Source organism: Rhincodon typus, chromosome 17 (genome assembly GCF_021869965.1).
Source record: "Rhincodon typus isolate 14 chromosome 17, sRhiTyp1.1, whole genome shotgun sequence".
NCBI classification, from domain to species: domain Eukaryota; kingdom Metazoa; phylum Chordata; class Chondrichthyes; order Orectolobiformes; family Rhincodontidae; genus Rhincodon; species Rhincodon typus.
This window is the reverse complement of record NC_063348.1, coordinates 10,004,581-10,026,386: the sequence shown is the minus strand read 5'-3', so window position 1 is coordinate 10,026,386 and position 21,806 is coordinate 10,004,581. Positions and strand designations below refer to the sequence as shown.

General features: G+C 38.9%; 1 protein-coding gene across 2 annotated transcripts in view; it reads right to left on the bottom strand.

Moving 5' to 3' along the window:
• LOC109935005 (activating molecule in BECN1-regulated autophagy protein 1-like) overlaps positions 1-21,806 on the bottom strand; it is a 337,851-nt gene that overhangs the window by 199,705 nt on the left and 116,340 nt on the right. For both annotated transcript variants that reach the window (XM_048607170.1, XM_048607171.1), the window contains 2 exons: positions 10,325-10,405; positions 3,393-3,493 (listed from right to left, as the gene is read on the bottom strand). In XM_048607170.1, the coding sequence (XP_048463127.1) occupies positions 3,393-3,493; positions 10,325-10,405 (182 nt within the window). The remainder of the gene's footprint in view (positions 1-3,392; positions 3,494-10,324; positions 10,406-21,806) is intronic.

Sequence of the window (21,806 nt, the reverse complement as noted above, 5' to 3'; positions counted from 1 at the left end):
CTAGATTGAGTGGATTCAAGACAAGGGGTAACATTTACAGGCAGGCTGGGTACCAACAAGAAGAGTTTGAATGCCAGCTTAATATAAGCATGAAAGCTGCCCACAGGTAAAGGGAAATATACAAATTCTACTCACCACCCAAAAAGAAGAAAATTTCATCAAACCATTAGTAATACCACTGCAAAGTTTATTTAGTTGTTCTTCAACAATGGAACTCGACACATTTTTGAATAGGTTTCATTTTAATGATATTGCATCATATACTTTTGCTAGGAACTGACATATTAACAGTCTCAGGTTCAGCATCTTAATCCAAGAATAATCTACAAATTATTAGCAATTGAATGATTGCACTTAAAACTGATTCATGCTTTATTATTTGATATATGCACATTAATTCTGTTTATTTGTTCAGCAATGTTTCTTGTTTCCAAGAGCTCTCAAAACATAACAAACATCTCTCTTTTAACACTTGTGATGCCGACATGAGGATGAGGTGGCAAAGTGGTAACATCATTGGACTAGTGATCCAGAACCCAAGGTTAATGTTTTGGGACATGCAATCGAATCACACCACGGCAGATGGTGAAATTTTATTTTAATAAAAGTCTGGAAAAAAAAAAGCTAGCCCAATGGTGACCATGTAATCACTGTTGATTGTTGTAAAAACCCATCAGATTCATTAACGTCCTTCAGAGAAGGAAATCTGGTGTTTTGTCCTCGTCTGGCCAAATGTGACTCCAGACCCACAGCAGTGCGGTTGACTCTTAATTGCTGGTCTAGTTGGAAACACCCACATCCCATGAATGAATGTAAAAACAACTCTCTCTCTAGTTCATGGTTTCCCACAGACCAGCAACTCTTTGGTACTTTGCTCAAATGGCTGTTCATCATAAGTGAGGATTAGCTGGACCCTTTGGCTGTGGAAAGATATTATAACTATATGCTTATGTAATATTTACACAAAGAAAATTCCACCAGTAATGACTGGTTCATAATCAGAAGCAAAAGAAGGAGGTGGTAGCACTGGGGCAATGTCACTGGATAAATTATCCAGAACCCAGGCTAAAATTCTGGGTTTGAATCCCACCATGGCAGATAGTGAAATGTGAATTCAATAAAAAAAATCTAATTTAGATTGGTGTAAAAATCCATCTGATTGGCTAACATCCTTTAGGGAAGGAAATCTGTCATCCTTACCTGGTCTAGCCTGCATGTGATTTCAGTCCCACAGCAAATGTGGCTGACTCTCAAATGCTCTCTGGGCAATTAGAAATAGACAACAAATGAACTAATGAAAAAAGTACCAGGCTGATTTACCTGCGGCCTGCTACAGATGCTCAGGCAAAGTATTCCCTCACTACCTGAAGCCAAATAAATCATCAAAAGAATTTTTTTTAAGCTGCCACAAGATACAGACATGGTGAAGGTTTTTGAAGTGGAATAATGAGCACACAGATATTACTAATGCCTTCTAATGGTAAAAGGAGATACGTAAGATTTATTGCAAAGTATATATATATATTTCACTTATATTTTGAATATATAGCCAGAAATTTTACTAAAAGTATTTTTCAAAATATCAATTTCAAAAGCACATTTAAAAATTTTAATAAGCAATAGAGAGGGAATAACGCTGTGATGAACACTCTGACCTCTCTGTGTGCAATGTAACTAGACAAAGACAACACTACTTGAAGTTTATTAATTGTGCTCCATTATTAATTTCTTTTATGCAAAATGTTTAAAGCCATCAAACCTAACCATCCAAAGTAAAACCACGGTCAGACTCAAAATCTAGTTACAACTGCGTGTGCTGCCATTATCTTAACAGTTTAGTGACATCTGTGACACGGTCTGATTTTGCAAACTTGCATGCCAGGGATCTCGAAGAGAAACACTGCCTTCTCAATTGATCTGAGATAAAAGGATGTTTTAAAAATTGAGTGAGGAAAACAATGTTATGTTCCATTATACTGCATCAGAAAAGTGACTCAATCCTAAAGTTTACAACAGAAATAATTTTCAACAGCTATCTGGACAATTAAGGTGATACCTTGGTAATAATTATACCAGATTAAGTCATCTCGAGATATTAAATAAGAAGTGATAAAATTAATTTTACCAAAACCATTGACACGGAGATATTGTTCTTTCTAGAAATCATTCGCTAAATGAATAGCCATTGCGCATTTCTACCAAATAGCTCCTTTTATGATAATAGCATTAAAGCAAATGACAGGCATAACTTGTGACAGGTATAACTTGTATCAGGATGGTCTCATTACACATTTGTCCATGTTGTGATGCTACCTTTTCCCCTTTTATAGGACTTCTCTAGAGACTTAACAATATACAATTTGCAAAACAAAAACCAACTTGATTTCTATTATTTTTTAAATTAAATTATTTTGTCGGGTTTGAAATATTCCTGCTGTCTTAAATAGAGATGTGCAATTTTGGCAATTTCAGCAGCAATAAACAAATCACTCAAGTTACTCAGTAAAAACAACAAACGCACCTTAATTCCAGCACTAAGTATAAGCAGAATTTGTATTCATTTTAGCATGCATATAATTAAATCACTGCCTGAGAGCAAATGAAACATTTAGACAAAGACCAAGTAGATTGGTGAATCTATTTTGAGCCAAAATTAAACCATCCATAGGCATTGTTACAAAGGATCCAATGATTAACAGTGGCATTCAAAAGGCTCAGTCATAAGACTCAGTCCAGAGATGACACACTGAAACCAAGAAGACTCATTTGCAAAAGTGGCAATAACCTAGACTTCACGAATGGACAGACATGATGTTGACTAGTGAACAAACTCAACTGTAGTTTATAATTTTTATTCAACATAGAAAAGAAAATGATCCTACAAAAATACATGGAAAGCACTAAATCAAAAACCTTTGTATTACTGCAGCAATGAATCTAAAGTGCTTGAATTCTGGGATGCTGACATTTGTTCGAGGTGAACAGTTTAAGTCACTGTCCTAATGGAGTGATATGAAAGAACTAGTTCGACCAAAGCAACGGTATCCTGGGGGGTCAGTAAACCAACAACAGGACTGGCTGCTGCTCATTGACTCAAGACCAGCACTAGCAGCGGCCTGAAAACAACCATCACTGTCAGGAAAACGTAAAAACCAGAGGGTTGAGAAGAATGGAAGAGACAGAATTGGGTTAGATCTATCAAAAAGTACATAAAGTTGTTCTTATTAGTCATATTGCATAATGAGAAAACAATCTTTACAACTTGGAACTATTGGGTTACTGGCTACCCACTGCTGCACAACACAAAGGTGACATTTCTTTCTCTGGAATAGGTGGAAATGTTTCTTGACCTGTTTGTTAATATGGTCCAAACAGACACAGATAATGTTTACCTGCCAAGGCTCTATTGACAGAGGAATGAGTGGCTAATCCAGGCTGTCCTCGTTCATGGAAGATGCCTGCATAAGGAAGGTATTCGGGCAGTAGAAATCGCCTGCAGAAAGTAAAATGTTCAATCAAATACAAAAATTCCTTTCATAGTAAGCAGCAATTGAGCACATTGACATGAAAGCATAAATTTGTATTATGCAAAAACTGAATTTCGTGATGTGCCTTATTTGATAGATGCTTGTCTTCTAAATCAGAAACTTAAGCCAAGTTTCAAACAGCATCTTCACTCTGACTGAGGGAAGAGAAGGCTTAGAACCAGGATAACCAAAATTTACTTTCAGGTGCTCTATGATGGTTCAAAAAAAAGAGGATGAAATGTAATGTAGCAGTTGCATAAAGCAGCACACTTCAGGCAATAAAGCTGCAGGATACATTTTGCTTACAGCTTATGAGCATCTTTGTTGTGTATTACATTTCTACATTAACTCTCTAAATTCATTCAAGAACCGAACAGCTACTTTACAAGTCGATAGTGTGGAAAAAATGTTTAAACTGCACCTTTCATCTTACTTCAGCTTGGGATGCTCTCCTTTCCCAGTTTCTGATCTTCAAAATGCAAAGAAATTGAGGATGCAAACCAAACTCCTGCTATTCTCTAGTATAACTTGTCAGTCCATCATCACATCACTATGCAGGGGAGGCAATGACCTAACAGTGTTATTTCTGGACTGTTAATCCAGATACCCAGGCAATGTTCTAGGACCTGGGTTCAAATCCCGCCACGACTGATGGTGGAATTTGAATTCAATAAATATCTGGAATTAAGAGTCTAATGATGACTGTGAATCCATCGTGAATTGTTGGAAAATCCATCTAATTCACTAATGTCCTTTAGGGAAGGAAACTGGCATCCTCACCTGGACTGGCCAACATGTGACTCCAAACCCACAGCAATGTGGTTGACTCTTAAATGCCCTGTGGGCATTAGGGATGGACAATATATGCTGAGGTAACCAGTGACACCCTCATCCCATGAATAAAGTTTTTAAAAATGCCTCTTGCAAAGAACGAATTTAAGGAAATATATGCATTGATTTGATTTCTTCCCTCTCAGTACATCTGCTCCCCAGCAACTCTCCCAAAGCAAAAGACTTTTTGAAGTAGATATTTAAGCAGTGTAATTTTAATAGATAGGGAGGGAGCAGACAGATAAAAAAAATCACATCTGTGTCAAGGGGAGCAGAGAAAATTGGAGTAAAAACGTTTTGACAGGAGATTATTCGCTTGGAACATCCAACACGCACTCTCCATCATTCAAGTTGCTGGAATAATCACCGCCAACTGCAGTACTGTAACTCCATTAACTTAAAAACAAATAGGAGAAGTATTTTTCAACAGGTACCACACTTACAATGGTGGGTTTAATAATTGGTCTTGATGTGCTTGTGATTTTTATATATGTAACACACACCACATACAGTTGGGTTCATATCAAGTTAGATATCTGAAACTACACATATATACATCCACAGTCTGTATAAGATGCTTATTTAGATTACACTTAGATTCTCAACATAGTTGAATGGTTAGCAGGTTGGCTGTATGCCTGTTCACCAAATGAATCTTTTATACTACAACTATGTTGTGGTGCCATCTAGTTGTCTTAAAGGTATAGTCAGATTTGTGCAATCATACAACAGCCCTTCTTTTCCCCTCGAGAAGGATAAGAAACCTGTTCTGATAAATACATACAAGGATGCACATTAGTGCATCATTCTTGAATGTTAAGCTAATGCTTTGCCTTACAACATGATGGGATCGATTCCTTATAATTATTATGACTCAGCTGTACAGCTTCACTCTGCAGTGTGTTGTTACAGACAGATGCTCATCATGCATTAACGATATATGGTTGCTGTCTGAAATGACAATTTCAGTTTCAGAGTCATCATCTTGTACAACAGATGGATGATCACATTCAACTTGGAGGTGTCATCTGTTTTACTGAAGGGTTTGAAGTATTTTTCCACAAACCCATGCATTTATACAACGATCTTAATGTTTTTTTTTCTGGTTCAGTTTGGGAGCTACCTGGATGCTTGCTGATCATACTCTTGTACCATTTTCTCCCTTCTTTCCAACTTGCACTACGTACTGGGTGGTTAGAGTCTCTGATTAAACAATTGTGTGGCTCTGTCTTCCAAATAGGAGACTTGTCTGTGAATAACCATTGCCTTGAGGAGCAGCTTGTAGATTCAAAAGGGCTATTCCTATGATCATAGCAAGTAGCTTTACATTTAACAGTCATGGACTTCACGGTACAAACAATGCATTCTGCGAAACCACTAGAAAATAAGTTAATATGTTGAATTCTCCACTGACTGTACAGCTTTGAAGGAAGAGTTGTGTTGTGCACAACTGAAGGACACAATCTATTCAGAATATCAACCATACTGAATACTGCAGTGGTCTAATTGATTTGACAGATAAAAGGAAATTTGATGATGCAATCATATCCTTGTACATGGAAAATATCAGCTATGGTCTTCCACCGTGACTCAGAAGGAATTTCTGTTGAATAAGGGGCTCCCTCAATTACTTGGGTTGAAGGGTTATGTAGAGCAGGCAGGAAAATGGAGCTGAGGCCCAGCTGAGATCAGTCATGATCATATTAAATGGTGGAACAGGCTCAAGGGGCTAAATTGCTCCTCCTAATCCTTATGTTCTTATGGAGTTGACATATTTCAAAACTTAATCAGCTGATCAACGTCCTTATTGATGCAGAGCCAATTGGTTTCTTCACGTTCTGATCTCGTCTGTTTTTCTGCATCCATGTGACTTAGGTATATGTGGTCAAGTGTATCTTGACGTAGTGCTCGTGGAATAATCAATAGTTTACCACTGAAAATTACATTCATACAATGCATTAGTTCATCTTTGAATGACCAAAAAGAACACACTTGTTTAGTGACCTGCTCATGATGTTCAAGCCATGCACACATGGTGCTCTCTTTGAGCTACTACAGCTAGATATCATCAGACATTGCTTGTTAGATCTGCTTGTCTATGACCAAAGTAAACAAGATCAATCTGGAGACTACCTTCAAATACTGATTTGACAATAGCCACTTTCACATCTAGAGGACATCTTTCTCCTTTGCTGGGATTTGCAAGTCAGCAAAGAACATTGGGAATAGTCATGAGACAGCCTGATTTTTAAAGTATTATTAAATCGTTACCTTGGATCCTTAGAATTAAGCAGTGTAGGCATGGACCCGCTGTGTATAGAATTTTTGAATTCTGAAGATTCAAGTGAGACTTTCCCTTTCAACACTGCAGCAGCTTGCCTGAGCAGTCAGACAGGCTTTGGAAGCAAGTAAAATATGACTGTCATCCTGTAACTGATGTGCACTGAGGCTTTTCTGGGATGCATCTACTTCCAACATAGTAAGTTCACAGTGATCATAATGTAGAAGAATACATTTGCTAGAGGATAAAGTTTTGAATTTTGGCAGACAGTGCATGTTGTCCATTTAGCTTGGGGTACATTACATGGATGGAAGTAAAAGCTTCAGCTTTTCTGACAGTATCCATTTGGTGTATCAAGTTGGTCACATAGAATCATAGAATCCCTGTACATCCCCTCTGGGAGGAAACTGGAGCACCCAGACATGGACAGAACATGCAAAGTCCACACAGACAGTTGTCCAAGGCTGGAATCGAATCCAGAACCCTGGCGCTGTGAGGCAGCAGTCCTAATCACTGAGCCACCATGCTGCCCATGTACTATCTGATTTGAATTCATAAGCTGTAGCACTGCAGTTAACCCCCAAGATTTTGCTGACATGCCTGTGTCTCTAGGATGGGAGCTTGGAAACATCTTTGACATTGTTCCTTAGTTGGCTCTACTTCACATGCTGCTGTAAAGAACCTTTGAGTTTCTTAGAGCAAATGGACTGCTTATATATTACAGTTCAAAATCCTCTTGTAGAAAATAGTTTGCATGTGTCGTGAAATACTGGACGATGTTTTGGTGGATGAGACAATCTGCATCTTGTGCAAGACTTGGATGTTTTGCTGATACTGTTGATAATTACTGGATCAAACACCTGCTGATGCTGCTATCTTGCTATAATTGCTTCAAGTTTGCATTCTCCTTCTCGCATTGAATCGATAATGTAGTCTTGACCAGAAGTCCCTTCCATAAGGATGTAAGGGTTTAAGAGGCAATAACCAGTTCCATCAGTCTTTCAGCTAAGTTAGCTTTAGCAGAATCATATTCTGTATCTTGCATCAACATATACAAATCGGTTGATATTTTCACCTAGCTGTTGGCTGTCGGACATAAGCTCAAGCCTGAATTTTGAAGATGACTCTGACCTTGTCTTTTAAGACTTGGAAATTGTCTGAACCTATGCGGCCATCATCAAAATACTGGAGGATTTAATTCTTTGTAATCCTATGTTTCCCAAAGCAATAAGAATTTTGACAATATCTCTTTTTGTCTATGATCAATAAATGAAGATTCATTCTTTCCTTGAATAATGGAACTTCCAACAGATTGTTACTGGAATGCTGGCCCATGTTCAGATGTTTGTTTTCAATCCTCATTGTAGTTATTAGTATCTTTCTTAATTGGAAGGAAAAGTATTTGTGTCACAGTTTAAAGCTTCTGCTGGCTACTCTCTTCATTGTGCTGTATCTTTAAAAGTAGCTGATGCAGAAGATGCAGGCTTGTGTCCCTAGCAGGCATTCACTTCAAAGACAGATATGACAGAACATATCCTTTTAAAAAATGTTCCTATAGTTTCTGGAAACAAGCTAGCAGAATCAACCAATCTAAACACAGGTTAGGCCTTTTCAATTTAAGGGTGTTTTTATCTATGTGTTTTTTTTTCATTCTGCTGTATTTTATTCCAGGTGTGTTTTCATAGGATGTAGCTATCCTTCCAGCACCGTTAAAAGAGACTTCTATTGTTAAATTGATTCAGCTGTAGCCTCCCTTTTTCTTTTAAAGAGAGTGTGCACAGTCGGTTCTGATATAATGCGATAGTTCCATTCTCGTGCAACATCGCATTATAAGAAAATCGCACAATACTCGTGACATTTAAAGTGATGCGGACGGAATTACGTTATAGCCAATACAGGTAAGGAAACATCACGTTCTACAAATAGCGTTCTATAATTCTTCAATCACATTAAAACCAATTTGCATTGAAGAAACACACATAATATCAGAACCGACCGTACTCTCAAAAATTTCTTGCTCCAGCACAGCTGTACCCTCAAGTCTTATGGTTAAAGTGAAGATTAACTCTGACCTCAGACAGCTGATAGGTAACGGTTATAGAGTCGTAGAGAGGTACAGCATGGAAACAGACACTTCGGTCCAACTTGTCCATATTCACTAGATATCCTAAATAAATCTAGTCCCATTTGCCAGCATTTGACCCATATCCCTCTAAACCCTTCCGATTCATTTACCCATCCAGATGCCTTTTAAATGTTGTAATTGTACCAGCCTCCATCACTTCTTCTGGTAGCTCATTCCATACATACATTACCTTCTACGCAAAAAAGTTGCCCCTTATGTCCCTTTTAAATTTCTCCCTCTCACCTAAAACCTATACTTTCTAGTTTTGAACTCCTCATCCCGGGGGAAAAGACTTTGGCTATTCAACATATCCATGCCCCTCTTTATTTTATAAACCTCGACAAGGTCACCCCTCAGCCTCCATTGCTCCAGGGAAAATAGCCCCAGCCTATTCAGCCTCTCCCTACAGCCCAAACCCTCCAACTCTGGCAACATTCTTGTAAATCTTTTCTGAACCCTTTCAAATTTCACAACATCCTTCCTATAGCAGGGAGACCAAAGTTGCACGCAATACTCCAAAACTGGCCTAACCAATGTCCTGTACAGCTGCAATGTGACCTCCCAACACCTACACTCAATGCTCTGATCAATGAAGGCAAGCATACCAAATGCCTTCTTCACTATCCTGTCTACTGCAACTCCACTTTCAAAGAACTATGAACCTGCACTCCAAGGTCTCTTTGTTCAGCAACACTCCCCAGGACCTTAGCATTAAGTGTATAAGTCCTGCCCTGATTTGCTTTTCCAAAATGCAGCACATCACATTTATTTAAGTTAAACTCCATCTGTCACTCCTTCGCCCATTGGCCCAACTGATCAAGGTCCTGTTTTACTCTGAGGTAACCTCCTTCGCTGTCCACTACACCTCCAATTTTGGTGTCATCTGCAAACTTACTAACCATACCTCCTCTATTCACATCCAAGTCATTTATATAAGTGACAAAAGCAGTGGACCCAGCAGCGATGCTTGTGGTACACTGCTGGTCACAGGCCTCCAGTCTGAAAAGCAACCCTCCACCACCAGCCCCTGTTTTCTACCTTTGAGCCAGTTCTATATCCAATTGGTTAGTCCTCTCTGTATTCCATGTGATCTAACTTTTCTGTCAGAAAATAACTTCTCATAACTCCCACTTCAGTACCATCTTGGCACCAGCTATTAATGCCGGCTTGCTGTTACCATATTTCTGTACCAACTTGCTGCTACTATTGCCACCATGATGTGCTTTTAGTTTTCTATATGTTAGCCCATGTGATACATATGACAAAGTCAGGTTCATATTGACTCAGAAAGCTAAACAACTAACTATGCATAGTAGTATGACAACTCAGTCTTGCATATACAGTCAGCGTTATGTGTTTACTTAGTATACAGTTACATTTCCTACAAAGTTATCTAACTGACTGCCAAACAGACTGGTTGGCTGCCTGCTATCAGAAAGAACAGAGAACAAGACGGAGACCTTGTACACTGAATGTCTCATGTTCTGTTGCCATCTAGCTGTCATAAAAGTATGGTGTTTTCTCATATCTGGATCTGTGCGATGATAAAACAATTCTTACCGAGGAACAAAGCGTCCCAGCGATGGGGCTGTCATTCTTGCATTTCTTGGAGCTCGGTGGCGTGACCGTTCCCCTCCATCCCTTCAACATAGAAAAGGAAAGCAAGAAAATATTACATTTGGTATTCACAGAATGTAACAGTTAATAATGCAATCCACTAGCCAAAGGGTTTATTAGTGTTACTTTTTTTCAGTTAAGGAATGTAATGTTCCATGTGCTATAAAGCAGGTATATAGAAAAAAGGAAACAGAACAATGCCGTAATTTTAATGAGGTATTATGTTCATAACATGTGAATATCAGTTTTTTTGTAGATTAGGATGAGATATGAGCGATTTGTCATTTTTGTTAGGAGATAGCAGGCTGACATAATTATGCATTTTAATACAAATGTACATCTTTGCATTACAAGAGCAAAATTGTGCAAGAGCTTTGCAGCGGTACCCTCTTAAAACAAATATTAATCTGGCTACACTTTTCATCCTTTTGCAGAACCTCTTCAGCAATTCTGTGTAGTATATACTGCTGGTCTCTTTTAATTTGAGGATTTCAGTTATAATTTACACCATATGCACATTTAAATTGAGTCAGGCTCCTCAGAGATATGCAGATTACCACAGGATGCAAAATAGATGAAAATGTACTGTTGGATTAAGGTGATTTATAGTTACTTTATTCTCTTCGCTATATTGTAATCTTAAAGTTTGAAATTCAGTGCGTTCCTGGAGGTATGAAGGGCAAATGGGGGAGTGGTTTTGTAAAATAAAGAAGCATTACCTCAATACTGTACCACAAAACAGATTATCAGAAATTCAATGCAAATGAAAACCGATGTATATAAAGAGTCATTTGCAACTTGAAACATGAACTGTTTCTCTTTCTGCAGACGGACCGAGTGTTTCTAGCAATTTCTGTGTTAAGTTTAGAATTTAACATCCACACCATTGTGTTTTTAATTCTATTACATTTTTAAGGATGAATTGGATCTTTTATTAAAACAAGAGAGTGTCCCATGGTGTAGCGTAACACGAGCATTTTCAGCCTAGTAACAGGTCATCCAGCACAGGAGTCACAGTGAACAAGATTTATACAGGCAGCAGAATTCACGAGTTCACATTCCTGATAGATACAAGATGGGACAACATTGGAATAGTGCAAGTATGGAGGTAAAGGTAGTAAAAGAAAGGCATGGACAAGCAAATGAACCAAGGGAGAGGTGAAGATAGGCAAAGTGTGGTCTTGATGATGGAGAGAAAATCAGAGAGAAAAAAAGACAGAATGAGAAATTGGATCACTAATAATGCAGTTTAGGATTTGTAAACATCACAAGGGGCTCCTCAGTAATGGGAGCAGAGTAGGATGTCCAATGGAGAGGAGTTGGGAGTACTTGGGATGGTTGATGCTTTGCGTAAGTTTGGACAGTGGGATAGACAAACTGCACCTGTTTTCCAAGTGTGATAGGATGTAGTATTATTTGGAGAACAGCATCCAGCAACTTTGTGGCAGGGCTCCGGCAAATCAAACCTGAACTGCCTGTTGTCCCTTTTGGGCTATCAAGTACAACTCCTTGACATATTCTTGTCTAATCTACTAAAGGGATCATGAAGCAATGGAGCCTAGAAGCGCAAGCAGCAGCATATGAGACTGGGAAAACTAGCCATGAAGCCTAGGACTTGCGAGCAAGGAGAGGAAGGTCATAACTTGGGAATCCCAGAGGAGCTCCTCCAGAGACTGGCAAAAATACGTCAACAAAGAATGAAGGGAAACAAGTTTCAGGAAGCAGTTGTTAGAGGATGTGTGTATTTCAGCAGTATTTTGTTTTAATCAACTAGTTCAAAGAATTTGGCTCAAAATTAAAAATACCCTTAACTCACAATCGTAAGGCTATAACCTCAGGAAAATATTTCCCTCCTTTTAGGGAATCATTCATCTTGCACCATCTCCCATGGGCAAATAATAGTTAGACACAAATGGAGCATAAATGTGGGATCCCATTATTTCTCAGTTTTCCCCGACATTCTATGTAAAGGTTGTTCACCTTACTGGAGCACGATCTTTATATTCTCCAAGTACAGTGTAGAATTTGAAACACATTTACTGTGAATAATACCGCTGATTATTTGGGAAAGGCAGATTAGGTCTCAGTTTATGGGAGTTCAGACACCAATCACACTGACATGTTAACTTCCACTTGCTGAGTAAAACAGGCTATTCCTTTTCTCTGAACCAGGTACATAACTCAAAATTCACCACCATCATTAAATGTAGCCTGGAAATGCAAACAAGTGAAAGCTAAACCTGAATGCAGTAAAACAAAGATTTGAGTTACTTGCAACAACTTTTGCAACTACTTACTGCCTGTTTTCATAGTTGGTTAGAATCTGAAGACATTATGATCCAAGTACATTGGAATAACAGACATAAATTGCCAAAATTATGAGTATACATTCATTGATGTTAAAATAATTAATGATCATAATTAGATAAAATGAAGAAACTTGGAGGAAATATTAATAAGTGCACATGAAACTCCTAAGTAAATTCTCCAAAGCTTTTCATATGCTGTGACTGCAGATAACTAAACAAGGCATTCCCAAGATTCCAAATGGAGCAAAACAAGTGAACAAAAGCTGCCTGGACTATAAATGGAAAAGTAAGCCAATAAGAAGTCCCGTCAAAGTTGAGATATGTGAGTTATGAAATGGAGCAAATAACTTAAACAGAATAAATGGAATCAAAGACTAAAGCTAGATAGGTGAACTTGCAGTTCTTGAAACTCTCATTTGAAGTTTCTTTCATTACTGTAGATTGTCATGTGGACATTGTTGCATAGTGGTTCTGAAAGAGTTAATGCTGAAGTTGAATTAACCCCACATGATGATGTCACACAGCCTCTGGGAGGAGAATCAGGCAGTCTTGCATGAGACCCAAATAGAAAAACAAGTGTCATCTCTGGTGCACGATAGTCATAAATAATTATGCCTCATTACCAGTTGTACGCAAGACAATTATCTCTTCGTGTTAAGATTCACCAGCTGTCTATTACTACTATTAATCAGGCAGATCCTTAGACATAGTATACAAACAAGCATTTAGGGCTCTTGTGCAATGGTAATGCCCCTACCTTTGGGCCAGGAGGCATGAGTTCAAGTCCCATTTGATCCAGAGATGTGTTTGAACATCTTTGAAAAAGCTAATTAAAAATTTTAGAAGGGACACCTGAATGTAACAATATACCTCAAGCACTCAGAATATGATACACTAGTCATGATTCCAATTTCTGCTCTCGGTTTTTAACCAGTTTTAAATATAATGTTGCATGGGTTGAAAACAACACTATCAGAAACAAAATATCACCAATCAACAGCAAAACAGATTGATTCCTTTTTTTTTAAATGTGCTTCCATTTCTTGCTTTCTGTCTATTCTGACACATTTTGGTCTACTTTCATAACTACCAGGATCAATACTCCACATTTTAGCTCATTTTACAATGTTCTCCACTTCATTTTGGTGCATGCCAATCTCAATTACTTCACTTCTCTCACAACAGTAACAAAATAGCTATCAAGAGTAAACGTTACAAACATTACACCTAGCATACGCATTCTGACATGACCTCTCATTGCACTTCTACCCTCAGTGCTCTCCCCATCATTCCACTGATCCCAATATGCAATGTGGGAGTTATTGCAGATTAGTTAGAGTTTCCAAAATTGCCCCGAAAAAAACTGTGCAATCAGCAGGCAGAATGCACCAAATGCTATCCAGTTTCATCTGTTTCTCCGATTTTCTGACTCAGGCTGAAATAAAACTTCAACAAACTTAAATATAGTGCGTGCTGCTTAAAATCCATTAAAGTGCTTCTGCTCTGCACCTGACTTAAATTGACAGAATTTAAACTGAGGACTTAGAGGATCAGGTTGTTAAGAAAGGTGACTTTGCCACTCAACCCCTATGAAGAATTTCTGGGTTTCACACTGCAAAGGGCGAAAGCCAACTAATGGTCCACAGCAGTGTCTACATGGAAAATACTGTTAAACGTTCTTTTAAGCAAAAAGACAGTCTCCAACCAAAGTTACTTTTAGCTTTACTACTGCATTCATTTTTTGTTTTCCATTTCACTGGTGAAGCTGAGAGTCCATTCATTTGGGTGCAATGATTCTACGAATTAGTCTATCCAAGTGGCATACAGGTAACAGACTGGGTTAAATTTGCTCAGAACGAAATACTACTTTCATTATTTGCCATAATGGAAGGGGGCCCCTGTGAATAATGTAGATTGCCACATTACATAGTGACCCCAACATGCATGATACCAAATAAATAGACAACGCTGAGGAAGGGTCTAAGTTCTGAAGAAGGGTCTCCGGATCCTAAACATTAACTCTTTTATCCTTCACAGATGCTGCCAGACCTGCTGAGCTTTTCCAGCAACTTTGTTTTTGTTCCTATTTTACAGCATTCGTATTCTTTCGGTTTTTATTTATCACACAGCTCTGTTCAATGAAAATCCTTGGAGATAATAGGGAAGACAGACAATTGGAGCATAGATGATTGTGGTTGCTCTGTAATTACAGCCAACTGCTGAGAGATGCTCCCTTTATACTTGGTTCTTCCAGTTCTTTCTCGAACTTAATGTGTTGTACAATCTGTCAAAGACCACTTCAGGTGCCAGAGAGAAAAAAAACAGCAATCATTAGCAGCTAGAATATGATGGATAAAATATGATTTTTGGCTCTCTTTTGGATTTGGTGCTAGTTATTCCCAGCTGATGGTTATATCACAAGCTTTATTGCATGAATAGATCATGGGGGAAGGGTCATCATTCTGATTTCCCCAAAACAGATTTCCCGTAAATCTTGGACCCTTGAAGTACATTCATTAAAATGTATTCCTTTTTTAAAACATAAGTCTTGAAGAGGTTGAACACATGTTTAAGAAAAAAAAACTGTCAAAGTGAACATAACAATTATCTGAACACTGCTGTCAATAATAACAGAATTGATGGTACTCCAGCTTTTCCACTTCAAGGCTTTCAACCAATTAGCACGGTGAATCAATAGCAGAAAACACATGGTTCTGTGCACTACACAGCACAGATGATTTATGTTTTTAATGTAACATATGCTTTAGGATACTAAAAGGGGAAGAAACAGGAGGAGTGCAAATACACAGCCAGTGCCAAGAGATGCACCACACCGCTAAAAAGCTAAAAGCAGAGGATGATAAAACCCAGTGGTAATGATAAGCCAACAGTAAAGAGCACTTGAACGGGGAAAAAAAAAGCAACATTATTTTTCTGGTGAATTGTGTGATGACAGACAATTAGCAGATATTATACCAACTCTATAGGCACACACCCCCACACAATTAAATCACAACAGCATTACACAAGCTTCTTGGGGCCATCAGGAGTTGAAGCCAGTGAAACTTTACATTAATTTGAACTTTCAAGCTAAATTCTTGGGTATTTCATCAGATATTAGATTGCATGTAGCAAAGCAGAATTCAATGTTAGTCGCAAAACAATTGATCAAAATAAAATGGACTGTCAGATGTAGCAGTCTAATCTTAAGAATGCCCAGGAACTGAATTTCTTTGTAAAGGATGAAAGAGCTATGAAACATGGTTACATGCACAATATATAATGACATTTCATTTAGATATCTAAGACTTTTTGAGCCTCACACATTTAAGGCCATCTTCTCTCTCGATTTCACTGCTGTTGACAAGCCCTAAATCGATTATATCTGATATTCAACTCCCCTCTTACTTCTGCCACTTTTATAGGTTTCTTGAAAACACAGCTCTATAATAAAGCTTTTCGTCACCTCTCTGAAATCCTACCCCACCCCTGTAAAAGACCTGACAGCCATCACTTTGTTTTCTCCCAACTGACTTGGATTTTCTTATACATTGAAGACCCGATTAGAGTCCAAGTTGTGTTTTGTTCAAAGTTAAAAGAAAAATCCAGGGACTTTAAGAGCACCACCAGTATGTGGCAACAGGTATATACTTCAGTCCTTGATTCTACAGGCCTAGCTATTGAACTGAAACCATCAAAAATCGTGGAGGGGTGGGTGCAGGTGGAGAAGAGAGTGGCACTGAATGAAGATTGGGAAAATGGCCTCTATTTGTAGCAGCAGAGGAAGCTAAACTTATCCCACACATTAAACGACATTGCCAGAACAGTTGAAAAAGGGCATATTCCTGAGATGTCTAGACCCTGCACCACTCCTTAACCCTTCTGGACAAAGTTCCAGAAGTCAATGAAGCGACAATTGGACCAACAATTTTCCTGATTGCAGCGCGAAGTTTATGTGGTCTGCTGATGAAGGAACCCCACCATTAGCAGATTCACAGTTTGCATCCGTTACAATTATACATTTATCTGCTCTGATAAACCCAAACACCATGTACCTACAGACAAAGCACATGTGAAAAATTACACAATTTTGTACCTCCAAGCTAGAAATAATCCCAACTCCAATAAATACATACATACACAAATAACTGGATGACTTTAATATCTGGACCAGATGTATTATATGCTCTATACTAAAAGTGACCTGAGAGAGCTATATTTTCCTCAGAAAAATTACAGCCACGGGAAAATGACATAAAACGAGAAAGAGAGCCAAAAACAAATCAATATATCTGGCAGAACAAAGTGTCCCAAAAGACTGCATAACAGCACAATGCATACAGACTTGCCACTCTGCAGCATCACCAAGGCAAAAATGTACAAGATCAAAAAGCACTAAAACAGGATGAGAAAACAAGAAAGAATAAATATTACTTATTTGTACCTCTCGATATATGACTTCCCCCATGTGCACGTCTTCATTGCTAGAAACTAATCACATCTTTCTCATATGCTTATGGGATACAGAATAAATGAGGCAACAAAGTGTTGGTACTCCCCTGAGCTGATAATTTCCTTTTGGGAATAAGGCCTAAGTCCCAGCAGTACAGACACAGGATTTTTTAAAAATTCACTCACAGAATGAGAGGCTCATTGGCTACATCAGCCCTTATTGCCCATCCCTAACTGCCCTTCAAAAAAAAAGCACTGAACTGTCTTCTTGAACTATGGCAGATACACACACAACCCCACCACCTAGGCAGGAGTTCCAGAATTTTCACTCAGTGAGATCAAAAATATAGCTTCAAGGCAGAATGTTGTCAGGCATCAAAGTGAGGTCTCAGAACCCTGGTTGAGTTGTTGCAGTGCATCCTGTAGATATTACTGCCACGATGCATTAATGGTGGTGAAGGGAGTGAATGCTAAAGGAGGTCGACGGGGTGCCAATACAGCAGGCTGCTTTGTCCTGGAAGGTGTCAAGCTTCCAGAGCGTTGTTGGAGCTACACTTGCCCAGGCAATGCGAACCATTTCATCACACTCCTGATTTGTGCCTTGCAGATGGTGGGCAAGTTCCGTTTTGTTCGAGCTCACTGAAGCCACACTCCGTCAAAACCTGTCTTGACATCAAGGGCAGTCATTCTCACCTCACTTTTGGAACTTAGTTTTGGAACTTGGCCCATGTTCAAACCAATGATGAACAAGGCCAGGAGCTGAGTGGCCCTGGCGGAACACAAAACTAAGCTTCAGTGAACAGGTTATTGTTGAGCAAGTTATGCTGGACAGAACTGTCAACATCTTCCAACAACTTGCTGATGGCAGACTGGTGGAGTGGTAATTGGCTAGGGTGGATCGATCTTCCTTTTTGTGGAAGAGACATATCTAGGCAATTTTTCACATTGCTGGGTAGAAGTTGTAACTACACTGGGAGCAGCTTGGCTAGGGCACAGCTAGTCCTGCAGCGCATGTCTTTAGCACTATTGCCAAAATGTTGTCATGCCACAAAGCCTTTGCAGTATCAAGTGCCTTCAGCCTTTCTTATTATCACGTGGACTGAATCGAAGTGGTTCAAAGTTGGCATCCAAGATAGTAGGAAACTCAGCGGGAGGCTGCAATGAATCATCTACTTGGCACTTCTGGCTGAAGATGCTTGCAAATGCTCTGGACTTGTCTTTTGCACTGATGTGCTGAAACCCCCCCATAGTTGAGGATGGGGATATTTGGGGAACCTCCTCTTCGAGTGTTTTGTCTAATTGTCCACGACAATTCAAGACTGGATGTAGCAAGAATGCAGAGCTTAGATCTAATCTATTGGTTATAGGACTGCTTAGCTCTTTTGAATGCTTACTCTGCTGACATGCATGTGGTCCTGTATTGTAACTTCACAAGGTTGATACCTCATTTTTAGGTATGCCTGGTGTTCTCCAACATTCCACCTCGCTTCATTGAATCAGGGCTGATCGCTGGCTTGGTGGTAAAAAGTGGAAGATAACTTTTAATTCCAAATCTATTAATCAGATGTAAATGTCACCAGTTTTTGTGGTGGAATTGTACTGCTGCTTGCTCCTCATTGATGACCAGCCTGAGTTTCTAGGCCTATTTGAAATCTGTCATACTCAGCACAGTGGTAGTACAGAGAACTTGAAATGTCACCTATTGAAGCAACCTATTTGATTGAACTAATGATGAACAAATAAATTGTTCTGTTCTGCTCATTATTTTTGGGATTCAAGGATAAATTCTGGAAAATGTAAATCCAAGAAGTTAAGTGGATCACATCAGCAAATTGTACATAGTGTTTGTTTGAGATGAACTTAACTGGCTAAATGGTTGTGGCTACTTTCTGGCACTCTGGAAAGAACTCAATTGTCTACAATTTCACTAAGTCATTTGATATGGGCAGCATAGTCTGGGCCAGCATCTATTGTCCAGTCCAGTTGATCTCGAGAAGGTGGTGATGAGTGGTCTTTTTGAACCACTGCAGTCCATTTGGTGTGAGCAGACTCCGAATACCATTGGGGAGGGAGCTTTCGGCAACACAGCATCCAGTGCCATCAGCTGTTTCTTCTTGGAATGAGTCAGATTGGTTGAAGATTCTGTAATGCTGGGGACCTCAGCAGGAGGCGGAGACAGATCATCCATTCAGCATTTTCAGCTAAAGTTGGCTACAAATGGCTTAGCTTAATCTTTTGCACTGGGCTCCCCAGCCATTGAGGACTGGGATACCTATGGAACATACTCCTACTGTTATTTATTTAATTGGCCTTCACCATTTGATGCTGGATGTGGCAGGGTTGAAAAACCTGGATATAGTGTAGGGAGTGGTGTAGTTCAAATATCACTGGACTAGTAATGAGAATCTGGAAATCTGAATTCAGTAAAATTCTGGAATTAAAAAGATGGCCCAATTGTGACTATTTAACCACTGTCAGTTATCTTAAAAAAACCCATCTGGTTAACTGACGTCCTTTCCTTCAGGGAAAGGAATCTGCCATCCTTACCTGTACTGCTCTTCATGTGACTCTGGACCCATAGCAGTGTGGTTGACTCTCAACTGCCCTCTGGACAGTTATGGATGGGAAATATATGCTAGCCTAGCCAGTGACACTCACAATCTGATGAATTAATTTTTTAAAATTTATGATATTTGTTGCTTTGGCTGTGGGATTGCTTAACTCTTCCATTGCTGCTTACACGGTTTGACATACAAAAGTCATGCATGGCATCTTCATCTGATTGAGATTTTATTTTTAGCAGCCTAGTGAAGTTCTTGACATGCCGTCCTGTACTATTCATTGAACCATGACTTATCCCCTAGCTTGCTAATGTTAGAGTAGGGGATAATCCAGGTTCGTGAGGTCACAGACTGTGGCTGAAGACAATTCTGATGTCACTAACGCCCACAGCATCTCACAGATACGCAGTTTGAAAATGCTAATGTGTTTGAAATCTATCCCAGTTCAGATCCAGGCACTCTTTTTCTTATTAACTACAAGATGCTACAAGAGGTCAAATAAATGGCCCACAAAGTATTCACTGCATGCCCCTGCACATTGTTTTAAAATCAATAAAATTATTTATTCACCTAATAAGCTGCCAATCTATGGTAGAACTTATAACAAACACAGAGAATGCTGCAGAAACTCAGTCGGTCTGGCAGCATCTGTGGAGAGGAAAACAGAATTAAAATGTTTTGAGTCAGTTTCTGAGGAGTCATACCAGACTTGAAACATCAATGCTGCTAAACTTGCTGAGCTTCTCCAGCATTCACAAAGTTTGTTTCAGATTTCCAGCATGTGCAGTATCTTGCCGTACAGAACTTGTAAGATGTGAGAAGGCCACAAAGTCTTCAAGGACTAAAAACAAATACCCTTAATTTGTATAGCGCCTTTCAAAGCTCTCAAGTTGCAACCCATTGACACTATCCCATAACAAAGTGACCAGTACTGTACACAGGACCCTAAACGTGGTCTCATTAACATCCTGCATAACCAAGCATAACCTCCTTACTCTTACATTCAATTCCGCTAGCAAAACGGAAGACATTCTGTTCACTGCCCTGATTATTCACTGTACCTGCATACTAACCCTCTGCAATTCATGCACCAGGACACCCAGATCTCTCTGCATCTCAGAGCACTGCAACCTCTCACCGTTTAGATAATATGTTCTTCTTTTGCAAAGGAGATAGAAACTGTGCTCTGTACACAAAATGTGGCCTAGTCAACACCAGTACAATTTAATGAAAATTGCTTTACATTCTGTAACAAAAGCTAACAAACTATTTGCCTTCCTAATTCCTTGCTGTATCTACGCTAACTTTGTGATTCATGTACAAGGACATATAAATCTCTCCATTAGCAAAAGTTAACTGACCGATTTCCTGCTCTCACTCGCAAAACAAAAATCTTTTACCTTACATTAAAGATAACATGGCCACTCACATGGTTTTTGTCCATCATTAAACTTGTTAAAATCCCTCTACAGCCTCTTAATGTGGTCCTCACCATTTACTTTTCTACCCAAGTTCACATTGTCAGCCAATATGGATGTATACACAGTTTCCTCACCTAAATCATGAACATAAATGATAAATGGCAAAGGCCCAAGTACTGATAGTTGCGGTACTCTTCTATTTATTACTTCCATGCTGAAAATCTCTTATTAATCCCAATGTTTTCAGAAAATTCCAATCCACAATACCATCATTTCCCATCCCGTGAATTTCAATTTCGAGTAATAACCAGTTAAATATTTGAAAGGAAAGTCTAAAAAGATTGATCAAAAGATGAGGCCAGGATTAGGAAATGAAATTAGAAGAAATTAGAAAATTAGAAAAACAGAAATTGCACAAATCCAGTGATGTTAATGGCATCCCTCTGAAATTATGCCCACTCAATTTTGCCTGCAATTCATTGCAACTGTGTGCTGATTTGAAGTGCTACAGTCCTGCCAAATCCGATCATAATGTCCAAGTCCTTCTACAATTCTTTAACTGTTTTTCCAGACTCTACACCTCGCTGTGAATGGACGGAATTACCTAGAGTTCATGAAGCCAACCTAATTTTTTGGCTTTTCAAAGTTCACTTCAAATATCCCTCATTTTCATTTTTTGCTC